The sequence below is a fragment of the Physella acuta genome, unplaced genomic scaffold (assembly GCF_028476545.2).
Source record: "Physella acuta isolate Inbredline_101_S28 unplaced genomic scaffold, ASM2847654v3 ptg000975l, whole genome shotgun sequence".
Classification (NCBI taxonomy): domain Eukaryota; kingdom Metazoa; phylum Mollusca; class Gastropoda; family Physidae; genus Physella; species Physella acuta.
The window spans coordinates 8245-29578 of NW_026732492.1; the positions used below are offsets into that span (position 1 = coordinate 8245).

General features: G+C 33.5%; 1 protein-coding gene and 1 long non-coding RNA gene across 2 annotated transcripts; one reads left to right on the top strand and one right to left on the bottom strand.

The window, feature by feature from the left end:
- Positions 1 to 1844: 1844 nt before the first annotated feature.
- Positions 1845 to 5771, top strand: LOC131954129 (uncharacterized). The gene is made up of 3 exons (XR_009388736.1): positions 1845 to 2046; positions 4028 to 4087; positions 5363 to 5771. It is a non-coding gene; the product is annotated as an uncharacterized LOC131954129 (long non-coding RNA).
- A 3210-nt stretch (positions 5772 to 8981) lies between these two features.
- LOC131954130 (uncharacterized) lies at positions 8982 to 15969 on the bottom strand. Its single transcript, XM_059317659.1, has 5 exons — positions 15801 to 15969; positions 14122 to 14252; positions 12980 to 13163; positions 10943 to 12748; positions 8982 to 9064 (listed from the first exon to the last, which is right to left on the bottom strand). The coding sequence occupies exons 1-5, from the start codon at positions 15967 to 15969 to the stop codon at positions 8982 to 8984; spliced, it is 2373 nt and encodes a 790-aa protein (XP_059173642.1).
- Positions 15970 to 21334: the final 5365 nt, after the last annotated feature.

Here is a 21334-nt window from a genome sequence, read left to right on the forward strand (position 1 = left end):
CTTTTCCCTTGAAATTATATGAAGTATCATGAAACCGTTCCAGCATACCCCATTATTGCTATCACAGCTGTTTTTGTTACGTATTTTAAATAAGAAATATGCGTTCATATATGTAACAGGCTGTATTGTTGTGAATTATGTATGACAGCCGAATACCTGGCCAAAGGTAGTGAATGCGTGAGCGATCAATCATTGCATTTCATTGTTTTTTTTTTATATCGTTCACTGACTGGAGTGAGTGAATGTAGGCTTTACAAGCTGTGTAAATTAAGGTGGTCAGTGGCCACAATATCAAAGAAGACTGCAGCACGTGATTATGTCCGAGAACCGTGTGAATTTTAATCGTGTCCTCAAATGTATTTTGAACTTTAACACTTGACCACACTTGGTCCTGATATACTTTATGTGTATGCGTATGTGATGGAGATACTCTGTTCATCTATAGATATTCTTCTCATGTAAATAAAGTTATCAAGTTACACAAACTAGAGTCCAGTGTCATGTATTCATGAACAACCGATGTGTTTAAACCAAAGATATATGGGGTGACAATCAATCACAAATTGTGGATACAAAATAAATTAAAAGATAATGCAATTTTCATGACTGGTTTTCTCTTTACTAGCCTTTGGCTTTTTCGCACGCTTTACTCATTTTCATATATAGGCAGTTTAAAAAATCTGAGATGTGGCGAGTCGGTTAAGCTCATGGTTGCTAAACCGAAAAGTCTCGAGTTCGAACCCTCGGGCAGATGAGGCTCGTTAGTTGGGGGACAGACAACTCCAAAATAAAACAATTGCTGCCTTATAGTTTGTTCTTGGTTGGAAATAAGCTATGTTAGCAAATCCAAAAAGAAAAGCAGGCTGAAATCGGAGCTAATGGCCTTAATGGCGCATAACCAGTATACCAGTGAAACTTATACTTAATTAAAATTACGAAATTAAGAACAAAGAAGAAGAAAAAAAATCTGTTACGGTAGTTTGTTTCTTCCTTCTGTTTAGAATATTGCTGAAAAGAGTTAGACTAAGTAACTAAATTGCTGCCAAGCAAGTTGCAAGCTTGTCGGGTGTTATTTGCCATGAACTATAAAACCCGTGAATCTGGTTACTCGTGTAACTTTTCTCGTAAATCAAAGCAAAAAATTGCTCGTATGTTTTATTTTTCAATATGCTTATTAAATTATCTGTAAGAAGAAACTTCTAAAACAAAAATAAACTTGTCTTGATATACCAGTAGTTTTTTGTTTTTTGTTTTTTTTCAACAGATGGTGAGTGCCAAAATAGATCATTCGGGGCGCTAATAATTGGTTACGAACGTGACTGTGTCAACACGTACTGCGCGTACACTGGTCGGATGTACGGATACTTTTGGGCACCTTTCAAACGTTCACAACCACATGTCAAAATAGAGCATTGTGTATACTTAACTGCTTTTCAGTGCTATCAAAAAGATCTTAAAGTATGTGAAGACGAAGACTTGTGGTATTATGTAAGTTGGCATTAATCTCATAGTTGTAATGACGCTAAATACGAGCTTAGTTTGAGAACGTCCATGACCTTACCCATGACCATGACCATGACACTGACCATGACCCTGACTATGACCATGACCATGACCGTGACTGTAACCCGTGACCCGTGACCCTGACTCCGACCCTGACCCTGCCTCAGAACCTAACAATCATGTGCATTAATGTTGACGAAAACGTAAACAATACCGTTTAAAATTATATTGGAGTATATTGTTCCGGAAAAAAACAGACCTTTTTTTTGGCTGACCTACAAAATTGCGTGCGAAATTAATATTTTTAATGAATGCTATTTCAGTTCTGCAATGTGTGGACTGTATGTCCAAGAGCAGAGCATTGTTTTTCGTCTAGTACAGGCTTTTTAGAAAATCCATGCTCATGTTATAAAGGACCACCATACCGGTTTGCACTTAATCGGATGAGAAGTATTCATTCGAGATGGTTTCGATTAAAATTTCTATACGGTAATAATACATTAATCGCACAGAGCAACACCTTTAACCGTCAAATTGAACCAGGTAAGTTATTTCTCAAATAAAGCGGTATTGATCTCTTTTAAAATGTCAAATATATTCTTATTTAACAGTAATGGGGAGGGCACTTTCAGTGTAATCGGGCTATAGGAATGTTTTTTTATTTAAAAAAAAAAAAATAATTTCAAAATCAAATTAAATATTATTCTTGTTACAGTGAATTTATATCGAGTCTTAACTACGTGAGAAGTTTGAAGTAAATCGGTTCCGTATTAGTGGTCACAATTTTTCTCGCACGTTTTAGCAAATGACTGACGATAGACAGTTGAATCAAGTTAAATAATATATTTTTGAGAAATCGGAAACAGCGTAAACTACTGCTTACAGTCATTGAAAATCACGTTACATTTTACAGAAACCAGTAAATAAAATTCTGTATGTATATATAAAATCCCGTCCACCTAAAAAAAGGAGCCGGAAATAGCTTAAAAATTGATGGAAAAGTACAAGTTCGATATAATACTTGTGGTTTTCCCACAACTTTTCAATATAATACTTATTTATGAAATCCGACAACAGAAATAAATAAACCGGAATTGATCTCCCCTAAACTTTCTCGAATATTCTAATATAAAACTACGAGGGATGGCAACTCAGGACATAGACAATATTTGTAATCCATTTTTACAAGCTTTTATTTAACTCACTTTCTCTGTCTGTCGTCAGTCTAGATCGAAACGCCGGAGTGAAAATTCGGACACTTCTACTTGACCGATACGATTCACAGTTGGCACGTGGGTCAAGACATGAAGACAATGCAATCTGAAATTAAATTTGACTTTATTGGATGCCTACTTAATGTTTTTTGAATTAATTAAAATTTGGACCGAATTAGTAGGCATGTCTATCCAACCACGCCACACGCGTCATCACGTTCAATAGCTGCGCCATCACGTTCAGTAGGTGCGCAATGGTTTTTAGTCATGAAACTCTATTGTAAATAAAAACATGTAATGTACTAAAAAAAATTCATAAAAAACGTTTTAATATCAAGCTTTTATGTATTAATGCACTAAAAAGTAGAAAATAAATTATAGACTACTATTTAAATAACTATAAAGAAAAGCGTGGGTCTCTTCCTAAATATTAGTAAAGATATCCAATAAATACTAAAGTGGCCCACGCTTTTCCTTATGAGTTTTTTTTTAATTACTTAAACTTTTTATAATAGAATAGAATCTCGTAAAAAAAAGGAATTGCACACCAAGTGAACGCCTAATAAAATGTGCATAAAAGTGCTGGATATTATTAGTACTTTATAAATTTACATGCGTTTTTTGAGAAATCGAAAATAGCGTAAATTAGTACTTCCGGCCAACGGAAATTACTCAAAATTTGACAAAAGGTAGAGAATTGCTTTTTACTTACATGTGAAATTTCATTTATCTATCTGAAGTAGTACGCAAGTTATAGGCTTTTGAAAAATTCAAAGTAGAAAAAGTACCACTTCCGGTTATCGGAAATCGCTCAAAAGTTGATCAGGATCTACGATTTTGATAAAATACTTATATATGAAATTTCATCAACCTAGCTGTAACGGTACTCAAGTTACCGTGTTTACACACAGACAGACAGACACACACACACAGACATACGGGCAAGATTGCAAAATTATGTTTTTCCGTATTACAAGACTTTCTCTATACTTCGTATATACGAGAAAGTAAAAAGAGGTTCCAATTATCGTGTTAACCCAACCCAGTCCAACCAATCCAACCAAACCAAAATAACCCAAACCAAACCTCACTAACCTAACCAAGCTAAACATTTCACAATTTGTTTTATTTTTATGTTAAAAAATCGTGTATTGTGCAACGTTGAAACATCTATTCAATTAATTAATTCGCCCAATTCAACTCACTGTCACATATAGTAAATGCTTTTGTGTAGGTCATCACTTAATACGCTGTTTATATATTAAATGAATAGCAATCAAACAAGCCTTAAAAATTGTTTGTCTTAACAGAAAACTGGAATCCTCTAAGTCCACAGCCATCAAGTGCAGGATACCATCGAATGCAAGCAGGTATTATTTTGTTGATTCTGGAGTATTTACTAAACATGGTTTATCTTATGTATGTTTTTTTTTTTGTACGTCAAAACGTGAAGGCGAATTTGAACCGAACGAATAATTGCAAAATATACAAGAAAAGCTATGCTTGTCCCTGTTAAGTTAAAGAATAAATCTGTCTATTTAGACCTACCGTATGTTTCTTGACCTCGACATATATAAAAAGAAAGTGAGATCAGCGCTATGCACAGCCGCCTTAATTTCCCAACACACAAAAATAAATGCGGCATCAATTTTTTTTTTAATAAATAGAATCATAAATTCCTAAGATTTTCCTATTATATATGCTTTTTCTTTTTCTTCGTTCTAAATTTTATTGTTGGAAGGGATCCCATCCAAACACAATTAATGAAGCGTGTCAACTGGTTATGGGCCATTGAGGCCATTGACTCCGATTTCAGCCTACTTTTCTTATTGGATTTGCTTCCATAGCCTTTGTCCAACCAAGAAAAAACTACAAGGCAGAAGTTGTTAGATTTTTGAGTTGTCTCTCCTAGAAGAGTGGCTGTCCCCAGCTAACGAGCCTCATCTGTCCGAGGGACTTTTCGGTTTAGCAACCATGAGCTTTACCGACTTGACCACCTATCTGGCTGGTCGATTAAAGGTGGTATTAACTAACGAGTGAACTGACCGGCCACTTCGCTCATTGGCCGATTCTTAAAACTTAGCTGTAACAAATGGAATCAAACTATAGAACTGTTGAAGTTTGTAGCAAAACTGCGCTCGATTTTTTTAGAAAATGTATAGAGGATAAACGATCTTAGAATTTGCTTTATAAAATTTTGATATAAAATTCTCTGAAGGTTTTAGAGAAATCGGAACTAGAGTAACGTACTCCCTCCGGTGACCGGAAATTGCTCAAAAAGTTGAAATAATTCTGCAAAAGCTAAATCTAATATATGAAATGTCGTCAAATATTGTCATAATTTTTCTCTTTCTCGATGATACTTAATGTGTGTTACATTAAAAAAACTTTAGAAAGTAAAGATAATGTTTGGTACAACTTTCCCAACACACGAAGTGCCAACTACGGAAAAACACAAAAACTATGACAGCATTTAAGAAACAAAAATATATGCGTTGAATTGAATTGTTTGATTATGTACTTTAAAATTGAAACCTATTAGTAAAGAAATAAAACTCTGTTTAGATCTTTAAAGTTACAATAATTTGATAAAAAAAAACAACCCAACTATAGTATCGTCATGTTTCTTGCTCTATTGTTTACAGAATCAACCCTTGTTCAGACGGGCGTTGTGTTTGCTGTCCTACTTTCTGCAACCAGGTTCTAGTAAAGCTCTGAGGGAAACAGCGGACTTGAATGTTTGAAAACAATCCAAATTAAAATAATTTTAGCTTGACACAATCTGTGATCAACTAGTTTTAAATCAGACTTCCCATCCATTGATGCCGATGATTTGTTTTATGTTAACAAATACATTTTTATTATAATCATTTTTATTGCAAGCCAATACTAGAAGTTGTACACATTTAAAAGTAGGCTTAATTATTTTCTTTAAAGATAGTATCCCCTGAATAATTTTTTAAGGAGGTGATAATTTACATTAAGTAGAGCTTTAGAAGTGGATAACTCTCTTGGCTCTTCTTTCTCGCATTCTTCAATATTTCCCAATTAAATATAATTTCGTTAGTTTTTTTTTTAAATTTCTATGGTCCTTTGGTTTCTCCTACGGCTATTCTCATCTAAGAAGTAGATGCCATTAAGCTGTAAATATATTAACAATACGTATTAACATCACTATTTTAATTGTTTTTTGAAAATTTGTTGTTTTTATTGTTTGAATTTAATATCAAATATATTTAAAATCCAATACTGCATATGTATAATGTAGTAACAGTATTTAACTTGTAAAGCTTAGCAAAAAAATCATTTTAAATTTACAACTAAAAAAAGTATTTTGATCCATATAAAATGCTAGAAAAATAGTGAATTGTAAATTCAATACTTAATCAATTGTCAATAAAAATAGATATGATTGCAGGTAACAAACTTATATATTTGGGTGGTTTATTATTTTAATACAAGTGTTTTTGATGAATGTGTTTGTGTTTAAAAATTTAAAAAAAATGGATCCATTGTTTTATAAAGTATCTACATTTGTATTATTATTTACTGTCTTCATAGTTAAAAATAATGTCATTAATATATTTAAAAGATTTATACACAATATGCTTTCTATCAATAAAATAAGTTTGATGTTTTAAATTAAATGAAAATGGACAGCGTGGTTTTATGAACTAATGAATGTCCTCAGTGTGTAAACCTCTATATGAACAGTTAAAAGTATATCGACTCTGATTTTTCTAGTGACGACACAAGTAAAATCCAATATGTGTAGAGAAACCTTTAGTGAAACAGTTTTATCAAATAAAAGTTAAAACCTAGTAAAATGTTCAACAACATAATTCAAAGTTTTTTCCTTGATGCATAAAGAGTGAAATTATGTTTAAATTCTTATTTTAAAAAATAAAAGCATAACATAATCAGGATAATAAATGGATTTTGTCGGTAAAATACCTCAAAACACCACCTCAAACATTAATACACCAATCTGAATTCTGCTGGTTCAAAACGTAGTTTTTTCCATTTTACGAATAGAGCCTACTTCTCTCTCTTGCATTGGAAGGGCTGTCTGAAGGATCTGCTCGTCCCAAACGTAGGCCTTTCTTGCAACAACTAGATAGATGATATTCTTATAGAATAGGGTTAAAACTACTTATAGACAATATTTGGGGGGGGGGGGGGTGACACCAAGGTAAAAATAGCACAATATATTTAGAAAAAAATATTCAACTTAAATAAATGATTAATTAGAGTTCAAAAGTCCTTTTAATTAAGAGTAAAATTGACCAATCCTGACAAAGATGGGGTGAAATCCTGACGTAAACCTGCTAACTACATAGAAAATATACTACATGCAACTGTGGGAGAGGGGAGTTGTAAAACCAACCAAACATTAAAAAATTAGAATTCTAATAACTGACAAGTCAGTCGACGCCTGGGGTTTAGGGTGTATAGTAATGTGTGTGTATTTATGTATATATATATATATATATATATATATATATATATATATATATATATATATAATATAAGCGGGCTGTTAGTGTGTCAGTCCTTCCATCCTTCCATCATCACTATCGATTTTTTATCCCTAAAAGTAAACACTCCACATGTTGTTTTTTTAATTAAGCTGTTTCGGAATTTTTCCAAGGGAGGTTATTTAAAAATAAATTCAACTCACGCTAATAAAAATAAACCGGGAGTGATCTCCCCTAAACTTTCTCGAATATTTTTATATAAAATAACAGGGGATGGGAACTCGGGCTATAGACATGATTTTTAATCCATTTTAAATACTTAAAGTTTTAAAAATAGAATAAAATCTCGTAGACAAATTAATTGCACACCAAGTGAACGCGAAATAAAAAAGCGCATAATAGTGCGCAATATTATTAGTACTTTTAAAATTTACATTAGTTTTTTGAGAAATCGGAAATAGCGTAAATTACTACTTCCGGTCAACGGAAATTACTCAAAATTTGACTTTTGAAAAATTCAAAGTAGAAAAAGTACCACTTCCGGTTATCGGAAATCGCTCAAAAGTTGATACGGATCTACGATTTTGATAAAATACTTATATATGAAATTTCATCAACCTAGCAGTAACGGTACTCAAGTTATCGTGTTTACACACGGACACACAGACACACAGACACACACACAGACATACGGACAAGATTACAAAATTATATTTTTCCGTATCAGTGAGGTGTAAAACGTCGAGATTTGTAAAAATCTCGATTTTTTTTTGCACGATTACAATACTTTCTCTATACTACGTATATACGAGAAAGTAAAAAGGTGAATGCGAAATCTCCAAGAAGGAATTATTGTGGGAGTAATATAATTAGCAAAATCTGCATGCTAATTCTGTAGACGTGTAAGAGAACATTATTGTTGGAATATTATAATTAGCATGGTTTGATAAAAGACTATCCTTATTTTATTTTATTCACTGAACGTACTGTTTACTAATGATGATTTTTAATCAACTATTCCGCAACTTTATACGCGTGTTATCACGTTCATTAGGTGCGCAATGGTTTAAGTCATGGAACTCTATTGTGAATTATTAAAATTTATCGTACTAAAAAACAAATGCATGAATTGATGAAGCGCTATACAGTATGTAAAACAGGGATATATTAAATACTGCCTTTTATTTATTTTATACACTGAACGTACTGTTTACTAATTATTATTCTATCTTTCGGTTTGCTGATGTTGTGTTTGTGTTGTGTTTGTGTTTGTGTTTTTTTGTGTTAAGTTTGTGTCGTGTTTGTGTTGTGTTTAATTTTGTTCTGTTCCCAAGTTGGTACATTTAAAAAAGATTTACCGTGGCGGAGCACGGGTATGCAGCTAGTATATATATATATATATATATATATATATATATATATATATATATATATATATATATATATATATATATATATATAAAGACAGAGAGAGAGGGAGAGAGAGAGAGCGAGAGAGAGAGGGATTTTTAATTTCGCGGGGGAGGGGTTGTGCCAACATTAGTTACCGCACCGGGTGAAACCCGACCTAGCGACGCCACTGTATAGAATCATCAGCAGAATAAGGAGCAACACAGAATCATGAGTGAACAATTATCAACACCATTGAGATAAATCTAAATAATATATTTAATTTTTACTAAATTAAAGTTCCTCAATTTAATTGTTAAATCGAAAATATTGATGAAATTATCTTCAAGTATCTAACAAAAGAAATTTTTAAAAACCAGCTTTGCAAATAAATATTCTAAACGTACCAGCAAAATCCTGCTAGCATCACGATTATTGTCACTATGACAGCTACAACAATCATGGTTACCTCAATGGCACCTGTAAAATGGATTGTAGGAAAAATATTTATTAAATAAGGAAAAGGAAAAAAGTCATAGGAAAAAAGTCACAGGAAAAAGGCACAAATAGCTGACAATTGTTAATACTTTTATGTATTATGCTAATCAACTTACGATTAATTAAAGGTAGTGCAATCATTTCAGATATATATGCGTGGTTTGTATACATATGGTAATATTTATAACACACAGAAAAGATTTTAGTATTAAGTTTGCAAGTTTAAATTGTAATTCTGTTTTACATATAATATTTAATATAATTTAATATAATGTTTGAACTTTATCGGTTTCAATCGTGTTTGTTAAATAGTAACTTAAAATTAGCATGCAATGGCATAAAGACGTAGTTAATGTGACTTGCTGCCCTCAACTCAGCGCAACAATAGTTCAACAACCTTTATCACGCTCATTACATAACAAAGCATAGGATCACAACAGAAAGCCGGCACGGTACAAAGGCTGCCAAAAAATCAACAACACACAAAATGGACGGACAAAGCCGCCGGAGGAGAAGCCGACCAAGTTAAGGCCTTATGTGCAAACACAATGATGAGCCTACATTTATTTTATAATAATAGGGCTTGTAAGTAGGTCGCCGGACCTATTTAATATTTTTAAAAATATTGGAATCATGTTAACAATTATTTAAGTTGGAAAATGTAGATTTTTCCCTGGCTAACAAGATTTTCGAATTTTAATCGAAAGAGACTGTGACTTACAAGCCCTATTTTTCACCGTGTATTTCACTAAATACGTAACAAGTGGTGACGTTGTTTGTACATTATCTTACAGTATTTTAACAGTATTTTAACTTATTATTGTTATAAACGATAAAGCTTTAAAAGTTTACAAATAAGCTAACAAAAAATGACCACGCACATTAATAAACACCCAAAACTTTACAATCATGAACAATTAATTTAAAATATTTCTTAGAATATTTTTGTGACTTTTTTTCAGTGACTTAATTTCTGTGACTTTTTTTTCAAATAAAATTTGTCTTTTGTGACTTTTTTTCTGTGACTTTTTTTTTTTCGTTCACTGTAAAATGTGCCAGATATTAAAACAAAATATGTGCATATATATATATATATATATATATATATATATATATATATATATATATATATATATATATATATATATATATATATATATATATATATATATTGTAAAAGGATCGTACAAAGCATTATTAGGCGAATACGGTCAAATATATCAATTTATTGCGCAAGAAATATCTATTTTTCTATTGCAGCAGGTGTATATTTTGTGGTATAACAGTAAATCTGTGCGTGCATTGTAAAATGTACTATTGATATGGAGAAAAATGGTTAGATAAATTAGATATGATTGACTGTAGGCTCAACCACTATTGGTTTAGATATGGCATTTCAGTCCTACTTCAGACTCCGTGCGGTGATAAACTTTAATGTTATGGGGAATCAATGTCGTCAGGAATTTTAAACTGTAAGAATGTAAAGCATTAAATATAAAAGATTTCTTGTAAATGCACTCTAGTGCCTTGATAAAATATACGTTTTGAACGAAATAAAACATACTGGGAAACTTAATTTTATTGGTTCGCCTTTATTTAATCCCAGGAAAATTTTGGATTAGTAATAATTCAAATTTTAAGTATTTTGTTATCAACGTTTCTCGTGTTATTCCTTCCGTATTAAACTTATGAATTTCCCCAATTTAAAATGTACAGAAACCAACAATGCATGTGTATTCACACTACAATTAACATTTTTATCTGCTATATTTAGTTGATCCGACAATAGTATTTTTGGCAAAAAAGACACTTACTGAATTTCACAAGACAAATATTTCAAAAAAACATTTAAAAACTCACCTAAAATATCCCTTGCGGGAAGGGGAGCATCAGTAGTGATGTGTGAGTATGTTGTGGATGTTATAACATTTGTTTCTGTGTAGATACTATTGGCGGAGAGTGTGGATGATGTTGGATTGGAGGATGAAATTAAATCTGTTTCTGCGCTGTGATTGATGGTGGAGAGAGTGGATGTAGTTGAAGTTGAAGATGAACTTAAATCTGTTTCTGTGGTGTTATTGATGGTGGAGAGTGTGGATATAGTTGAAGTTAAAGAAGAAATTAATTCTGTTTCTGTGCTGTGATTGATGGTGGAGAGTGTGGATGTAGTTGAAGTTGAAGAAGAAATTAATTCTGTTTCTGTGCTGTGATTGATGGTGGAGAGTGTGGTTGTAGTTGAAGTTGAAGAAGAAATTAATTCTGTTTCTGTGCTGTGATTGATGGTGGAGAGTGTGGATGTAGTTGAAGTTGAAGAAGAAATTAATTCTGTTTCTGTGTAGCGATTGATGGTGGAGAGTGTGGATGTAGTTGAAGTTGAAGAAGAAATTAATTCTGTTTCTGTGCTGTGATTGATGGTGGAGAGTGTGGTTGTAGTTGAAGTTGAAGAAGAAATTAATTCTGTTTCTGTGCTGTGATTGATGGTGGAGAGTGTGGATGTAGTTGAAGTTGAAGAAGAAATTAATTCTGTTTCTGTGCTGTGATTGATGGTGGAGAGTGTGGTTGTAGTTGAAGTTGAAGAAGAAATTAATTCTGTTTCTGTGTAGCGATTGATGGTGGAGAGTGTGGATGTAGTTGAAGTTGAAGAAGAAATTAATTCTGTTTCTGTGCTGTGATTGATGGTGGAGAGTGTGGTTGTAGTTGAAGTTGAAGAAGAAATTAATTCTGTTTCTGTGCTGTGATTGATGGTGGAGAGTGTGGATGTAGTTGAAGTTGAAGAAGAAATTAATTCTGTTTCTGTGTAGCGATTGATGGTGGAGAGTGTGGATGTAGTTGAAGTTGAAGAAGAAATTAATTCTGTTTCTGTGCTGTGATTGATGGTGGAGAGTGTGGATGTAGTTGAAGTTGAAGAAGAAATTAATTCTGTTTCTGTGCTGTGATTGATGGTGGAGAGTGTGGATGTAGTTGAAGTTGAAGAAGAAATTAATTCTGTTTCTGTGCTGTGATTGATGGTGGAGAGTGTGGATGTAGTTGAAGTTGAAGAAGAAATTAATTCTGTTTCTGTGCTGTGATTGATGGTGGAGAGTGTGGATGTAGTTGAAGTTGAAGAAGAAATTAATTCTGTTTCTGTGCTGTGATTGATGGTGGAGAGTGTGGATGTAGTTGAAGTTGAAGAAGAAATTAATTCTGTTTCTGTGCTGTGATTGATGGTGGAGAGTGTGGATGTAGTTGAAGTTGAAGAAGAAATTAATTCTGTTTCTGTGCTGTGATTGATGGTGGAGAGTGTGGATGTAGTTGAAGTTGAAGAAGAAATTAATTCTGTTTCTGTGCTGTGATTGATGGTTGAGAGTGTGGATGTAGTTGAAGTTGAAGAAGAAATTAATTCTGTTTCTGTGCTGTGATTGATGGTGGAGAGTGTGGATGAAATTGGAGTAGAGGATGAAATGAAATTTGTATTTGTAATCAGTGAAGCAGATTGTGTTTGAATGCTGTACAATGAAGTTGCTGGTGTAATTGAGCCATTATCTGTGTAGCTGGTTAAAGTAGTTTGGATATCCCATTTACTGTTTGATGGAATCTCAATTTGAACTTCTGATAAAAATTCACCAACACGTAGCACTCGGTAGTAGACTCGAAAGCTTATTTGGTGTTTGCCAGAGTCCAACTGTTCTATTGATTTTTTTATTTTAATGACCCCGTCTTTTTTTATTTTTACAAAATCTGAAATAAATAATTCTTAATATACGTTGCGCAATGCTTTAATGAAACTAGCAGCTTTACTTCTAGATTTTAAAGTAGATTTTTTAATAATTGAACATGTGTATATGTGTCTGTCTGCAACATAGTTAAATTGATGGTGTGTGCGTTGCTAGACTCAATTTACATATTTTTATAACATACCATAAAACATAGGATCCAACAACTCCGTGTGGGTGATGTAACTAGAGTGGTTTGGATAGCCACATAAAACAGTTGCTGTAATGACGCCTGCTACGTCTGCTTCATTTTTTGTCACTTTACACAATGACACGTTGGCGTCCTTAAAACTCACCAAAGCTGTATGTGAATACTCATCACTGGTCACCTGACGAACAGTTAAATGGGTGTCAGTCGTAATAAATGGCATCAATGTTTGTCATGGGTGTCATTCGTAATAAATGGCATCAATGTTTGTCATGGGTGTCAGTCGTAATAAATGGCATCAATGTTTGTCATGGGTGTCATTCGTAATAAATGGCATCAATGTTTGTCATGGGTGTCAGTCGTAATAAATGGCATCAATGTTTGTCATGGGTGTCATTCGTAATAAATGGCATCAATGTTTGTCATGGGTGTCATTCGTAATAAATGGCATCAATGTTTGTCATGGGTGTCAGTCGTAATAAATGGCATCAATGTTTGTCATGGGTGTCATTCGTAATAAATGGCATCAATGTTTGTCATGGGTGTCATTCGTAATAAATGGCATCAATGTTTGTCATGGGTGTCATTCGTAATAAATGGCATCAATGTTTGTCATGGGTGTCATTCGTAATAAATGGCATCAATGTTTGTCATGGGTGTCATTCGTAATAAATGGCATCAATGTTTGTCATGGGTGTCATTCGTAATAAATGGCATCAATGTTTGTCATGGGTGTCATTCGTAATAAATGGCATCAATGTTTGTCATGGGTGTCATTCGTAATAAATGGCATCAATGTTTGTCATGGGTGTCATTCGTAATAAATGGCATCAATGTTTGTCATGGGTGTCAGTCGTAATAAATGGCATCAATGTTTGTCATGGGTGTCATTCGTAATAAATGGCATCAATGTTTGTCATGGGTGTCATTCGTAATAAATGGCATCAATGTTTGTCATGGGTGTCATTCGTAATAAATGGCATCAATGTTTGTCATGGGTGTCATTCGTAATAAATGGCATCAATGTTTGTCATGGGTGTCAGTCGCAGTTGTGTCCGCGAGATAATTTTTGGTCTGATACATGTTTTCACGAGACATAGGTAGATTTATATCTTAATCTAAAAAGTCATCCTACTTACAGTTATGATGAACTTGATGAACTTGTACACATTAAATACGATATTTGAATCGTGACTTTGGCCAAAATGTCCGTAAAAGTGGAATCCAGATTCAGCCGAGTGAACAAACTCTATTCCTGACGAAGGTGTCACTGCGAATATTTTCAGGCACAAAACGTGTTTGTTATTTTTAGATGTAGTGTAAAAGGCTGATACTAAACATTAGATTTGAAGAATAATAAAATCATTAAAATTAAAATTGTATAACGAGTTTCACATTTAGAAATTGGTCTACAACAAGAAAATTTAAATTTACACTGACGTAAGATACGAATGAAAAAAAAAACAAGCAGGGACTCAGAATTTAAAATTACTGTTAATGGAAAACTAGTGATTACTTTTTATTAAAACCTTTAAATCCCCCCCCCCCCCCTGCCCCTTTTCTTCTTCCTTGTGATTTAATTTACTATTGTGTTTTTGTTTTTAACGCTTTTTTATTCGAACCTGCACTTATACCCAGTGGCGTAGCGAGGTGCTTAATGGTGTCACCCCCAGAGGCGTAGCGACACTCCCGCGGACACACTTTCAATTCTCGATTTGCACCCTCCCCCCCCTCTCAAACTTTCGATTTGCACCCCCCCTCCCGCCCTCAAACTTTCGATTTGCACCCCCCCCCCCCCCCCCCCGCCCTCAAACTTTTGATTTGCACCCCCCCCCCACTTAAACTTTTGATTTCCAATCCCCGTAAAATTTTTCTCTATATATGTTTACTATTTTTTGCCTTGGTGTCACCCCCCCTAAATGGTGTCACCCTGTGCGGTCCGCCCCCCCCCCTTCCCCCGCCCCCCCCCCCCCTCGCTACGCCTCTGCTTATACCTCATCTATAATTAAATCTATCAAAAACAGTCACAACTGTGAATTCCCCCAATAAGGCTGGGAATAGACACTTCGATGCAATAAAGCCATGATCGTTTATGTGTTATCTCTCAGGATCGGCCCATAAAAACACCACACCTCAGTGGGTGATATCACGCCACATTCCTGAGCAAGAGTTACGGGTATGCTAATTTACTTGGAAGTTATATTATGTTTATAGTAAAACGTTTTAACTCCGAACCACTACAAGACAGTTAAAAACTGCTGCAAAATTGAGCTTCTATTTTTAAAACGAAGTTGAATATATGGTGAAGCGTATCCATCATTTCCTAATGTTAGTGTGTTTAGTTTAGCTTTAGTGTGTTTATTTCGACTTTAGTGGGTTTATTTCTACCATTTTCCTTCACATGTGGACTTCAGAAAAACTTGACACTCGATTACCACCCCCCCCTTCCACCGACTTTACTCCCGCCCTCACCGCCTCTCAAAGTTTGACTACTGTATGCTATAACACGAACACTCACTCACCGCCTCTCAAAGTTTGGCCACTGTATGCTATAACACGAACACTCACTCGCCGTCTCTCAAAGTTTGGCTACTGTATGCTATAACACGAACACTCACTCACCGCCTCTCAAAGTTTGACTACTGTATGCTATAACACGAACACTCACTCGCCATCTCTCAAAGTTTGGCTACTGTATGCTATAACACGAACACTCACTCATCGTCTCTCAAAGTTTGGCTACTGTATGCTATAACACGAACACTCACTCGCCATCTCTCAAAGTTTGACTACTGTATGCTATAACACGAACACTCACTGGGGGTCACTGTCAGGTCAGGCCGTCTCATCAGGTTGACGTTTATTATTTGCACGCTGCCATCGCACACCTCGTCAGGATAAGCTGACACATCTACCTGTAGATTGAGGATGTCATGGAGGTCGAATATATAATGATCTTTGTTGAAGTGTGGGCCTTGCTGAAGCATGGACGATGTACCCCCGAGCTGAAACAATAGAAACATCTAGAACACTATCTCTTCAACTGTTATCTCTACATTGCTATGTTATCATCAAATCTAACATTTTATAAATATGCTTATGTAATTGTTATAAAACAAAAAGCGTTGGCGTCAGTCGGTAATTATTGAAGCGTTTTCAAATAGAACGATTGTGTTAAATTGAAAAAAGGCAGATGAATTTACCTCGCATTTTGATTCGGGTATGGTAGCTCCACCTAAGCAAATAAAGTATGATATAAGTAAATAAAACTTGGCTAATTTATAGAGTAATATAAAATATATTTTAATGTTTAGAAGTTTACTACTAATAAATCCTGCATGCAATACATTTTTTTATATTTAAATATAAGTGAAGTTAGAATATGTTTCTATAGACCTGTCTTTAACAGATAGGGGTCAAACACAAGCCAAATATCAGTCACAGCCCGAGTGAACATATCGTAACAAGAAATCTAGTTTGAAACTAGTTTTTAAAAAGTTAATTCCGTGTTCTATTAGCAGTGTCTCATTTATGTTCAATATCAGCACAGTTTGGGCATTTTATTTTAAATTACTTTTTTTCGGCACCCATTAAAATAGATGTGTGCTTAACCACAGTTTTCAAAGCCTGTCTTCTCAGTATGGACGAGCTTATCTTGAATATTAAAATGCTCCATGTCACAACTACAACGGGGTTAAGCATGAAGAGATATGAAGCAATAGAAACAGTAATAATTTAGCCTATAAGACTCATAGTATACACACTACTGTCACTGCTCAGTTTGTTTTTCGATTCAGGTAGGTGTGAAACGTCGATACATGTAAAAATCTCAAATTTTATTTTTTGCACGATTACAATACTTCCTCTATACTTGTGTCGACTGGTTATGCGCCATTGAGGCCATTGACTCCGATTTCAGCCTGCTTTTCTTTTTAGATTTGCTTCCATAGCCTTTTTTCAAACCAAGAACAAACTACAAGGCAGCAGTTGTTTGATTTTAAAGTTGTCTCTCCTAGAAGAGTGGCGATCCCCAGCTAACGAGCCTCATCTGCCCGAGACTTTTCTGTTTTGCAACAATGAGCTTTACCGACTCAACCACGCCGACCCCTACAATTCATAGCAACCTGCAAAATAAATTACACATCTAGTTTGCTAAACATAGTGATTTTCTCACAATGCTCAACACGACGACTAAAGGAGTTTTGTGGTTGATTCTGTCCAGACTCTATCACCATTTGATTAAATATGTTTGCCATCTCTTTTTAGTCTAACCATGATTAAAGTAATTTGTTCATCTCTCCACTTACGCAATATAATGATTTAGATTAATTTTATATCAGTCCAAATAATTGGATCTACTGAATTTTGGTTAGTCACATATACGTAGACACAACAGGTACAGTCACATACACGTGGAAAGAACAGATACAGTCACTTACAAGTGGACCTAACAGGAAAAATATCCCGTGTACGAGTGGACCTTACATTAATTACGTAACAGACAGATAAAGACATAACAGTGTTAAAAATACAATCAAGAGAATTTAAAATTTAAAATGATCATAGTGCAACTCGAGCTAAACATTCAGTTCAAGAATGTAATCAAAATGTCATACAAACGTGTAACATGTATTCTATTTATTTATGCATGTGAGTATATATATATATATATATATATATATATATATATATATATATATATATATATATATATATATATATATATATATATATATGTATATATATATATATATATATATATATATTGTTGTCGTTAGATCTAGACTAGTAAACTGGGCGGTGTCGAACGAGTGTATTGAAACTGTCTGATGGATATGGAGATTTCTTATATTAACGTGTTCGGCCTTTCTTTAAGCAATAAAGATAAACCGGTTGTCACGCTAGTGTAAAATAAAGAAATATTCCATTGACCTTAAAAAATCTATTCAAAAGAAATGATGGCCACAGAACCTAAGTGTTCCATCCATTTAAAATAACAAGACAATAATTTTTAATTATGTTTAATAAAGTAGCATTAATTAAAACTGATAATCAACAATACACTAAAAAAATTTCAATCAAAAAGCGAAAAAAAAAAGTTGAAAAATTTAATATAGATCTATATTCAAATTTTAAATAAGTACAATACTGTAGTGTTAAGCGATTAAGTCTTTAGATAGCGCTACAATTTGTCTATAAAAGTTAATAAAGCAATACAGGCGGTGGGGGTGTAAAATAGAAAAAGTTGGGCTCCTGGCAATGGAGCGCCAGTAAAGTTATTGAGAGTTTGAGGACCAGGTCGAACTATTGGGAAGGTAGGCTTAGCAGGGAGCTAAAAGATAGACGGATTAGGTGCTAGTGAAGATTTATAAAAGGAAAATGGAGTTAGGAGGGTATCAGGAGTAGCGTAAAGACTTTGACACAGAGGAGTAGAGAGTACATTTTATTACAGGAGTAGAAAGGATATTTTATTACAGGATTAGAGAGTATATTTTATTACATGAGTAGAGAGTATATTTTATTACATGCTTAGAGAGTATATTTTATAACAGGAGTAGAGAGTATATTTTATTACAGGAATAGAGAGTATATTTTATTACATGCTAGAGACTATATTTTATTACATGAGTAGAGAAAACATTTTAGGTTATTGTATTTAATAATTAAACAAGTCATAACCAAGAATAATTTTCTCTGACATCCGTATATAAGTATCTCGTACATATATATATATATATATATATATATATATATATATATATATATATATATATATATATATATATATATCAAAAGTTGATAAGGATCTACGATTTTGATAAAATGTATATGAAATTTCATCAAACTAGCTGTAACGGTACTGAAGTTAGCGTGTTTACAGACACACAGTCACACACACACATATATACACACAAACATACGGACAAGATTGCAATAATGTGTTTTGCCGACGAATGACTTAGCTATAAATATGAATTAATTCCAGATGAATAATACAAATGCAAAAAAAAAAAAATCTCGTGAAACCATTACACATATCAAGTTTCGTCGATTCATAGTCTTTGACAGACTTGCCAAATGAGAAGGAACAGTGTTCAGAAATGAGTTCGAGCCTATCTCTGTGTGGTTTGTTGTCTCGTGATTCATATACTTTGCAATAAAATGATTTAATTTAGAATTTAGTAAACAGGCTTCTAATAAATATATTTTTAAAAATTGCGGGGGGGGGGGGGGCGTTTTATTAAGTTTTGCATAGGGCGCTAAATAACCTAGCGCTCGCCCTGCACGCTACAGCCGTGTTGTCTACAAAATCTTAAAGCTCAAAGTGCGCATCAATTTACTAACATGAATTCCTGCAATATTTTACACTTAACAAAACTTTTGATGAAATAGATTTTATGTTCAAGAGATTTGCTTTCAAGAAAGATGTGACCTTTTTATCAACAAAGTCTTTTGTTCATACACATTTATACAGAAATTGGTAGGTTATGTCGACATTCTTATACATAACACACTTTGATTTAAATTTCAGTGTTCTTTGCTTTCAGTATTTCAACTGATAGGAAAATATGGCATTATAAAGAGTTTCAGCATTGACTTTTTGTTAAATCTTTAGTTCGTTAATGTGCAGCTCTAGAAATCTAGCTAGATCAATAAGATGCTTTTTAATGTGCTGGTTTTATTTTTATTTTTTCACGGCGACGAGAAATTGGAAGATATTTTATGGCCTTTTTAACATTATTGCTTAAATACCTATAGTGTAATACTGATAGCAGATATACATTAACTTAAAAAAAGACAACGAATAATTTATCAGAGGCATACATCGGAATTTTTCTTACTTTTTTTTCTCAAATTTTATAATTCATCGAGATTTAAATAACGTAGAATGTCGTAGAATTATTAAAAAATTTATTGCCTTACTAATGTTTTATTAAAAAAATACAAAATAGTTCTAAACTTAAAACCGAACAGAAAAAGCTTTCTTTAACACGCTCTGATTACGTTGGTTGACCTAAGCCCATATGGGGAAGAATGGTAGGTTTCTAGATCTGCTACACTAAATACGACAAGTTACAATAAGGCCGTCATTGTCTAGGGTTATTTTGTTATACTCAAATCACCCAGGGTACAAAAAATACAAACAACACGAGACACTTACTTAGGTGTTTTCCTATATTAGTCAATTGATTAGCCTATTTCCTAAGCGAGGCTACACCGCAACCGCTGGTGAGTCGAGAAAGTTCGAGAATTTCTGACCAGCTAGTTTTTATACGTATGTCTTTTCCCGTTAGCAAAAAGCTCAAATCTTGTGCAAATTATCACCCACAATGTTACTCGTTGAGTGAAGCTACAAGATCTATCTATGTTAACCCAACTCCTTTTCTTCCCTCATGCATATACGTCATTTGTATGACTTTATCAAATGACATAACTCCCACAGAAAGTGATAGCCATGTACTGCCCACCCCCAACTGTATTTATGATGTACTGATGTCAGGCTACAGGTGATAAAAGCTTGGTGAAGCATCCAAGTACGGGGAAATGAAGCTGCTGATGTTGATTTGTTTGATCTTGCTACCTTGTAAGTCTCTTTATTATATGAATTATCTTAAGCCCTATTTGATCTTTCTACCTTGTGAGTCTCTTTATTATATGAATTTTCTTAAGCCCTATTTGATCTTTCTACCTTGTAAGTCTCTTTATTATATGAGTTTTCTTAAGCCCTATTTGATCTTTCTACCTTGTAAGTCTCTTTATTACAGGAATTTTCTTAAGCCCTATTTGATCTTTCTACCTTGTAAGTCTCTTTTTTATATGAATTATCTTAAGCCCTATTTGATCTTTCTACCTTGTAAGTCTCTTTATTATATGAATTTTCTTAAGCCCTATTTGATCTTTCTACATTGTAAGTCTCTTTATTAGATGAATTATCTTAAGCCCTATTTGATCTTTCTACCTTGTAAGTCTCTTTATTATATGAATTTTCTTAAGCCCTATTTGATCTTTCTACCTTGTAAGTCTCTTTATTACAGGAATTTTCTTAAGCCCTATTTGATCTTTCTACCTTGTAAGTCTCTTTATTATATGAATTATCTTAAGCCCCATTTGATCTTTCTACCTTGTAAGTCTCTTTATTACAGGAATTTTCTTAAGCCCGATTTGATCTTTCTACCTTGTAAGTCTCTTTATTATATGAATTATCTTAAGCCCTATTTGATCTTTCTACCTTGTAAGTCTCTTTATTATATGAATTTTCTTAAGCCCTATTTGATCTTTCTACCTTGTCTCTTTATTATATGAATTTTCTTAAACCTTCTCTTGCTGATGTCTGTGCGATTTCTTTTTGTT

Bases quoted from the DNA above. Each gene is read 5' to 3' on its own strand.
- LOC131954130 (XM_059317659.1), bottom strand. From the start codon at position 15,969: ATGCTTCAGCAAGGCCCACACTTCAACAAAGATCATTATATATTCGAC. The intron at 14,253-15,800 runs GTGAGTGTTCGT...AAATATTCGCAG, and splicing joins TGACCTGACAGTGACCCCCA to TGACACCTTCGTCAGGAATA. The intron at 12,749-12,979 runs GTATGTTATAAA...AAAAATCAATAG, and splicing joins GTTGGATCCTATGTTTTATG to AACAGTTGGACTCTGGCAAA.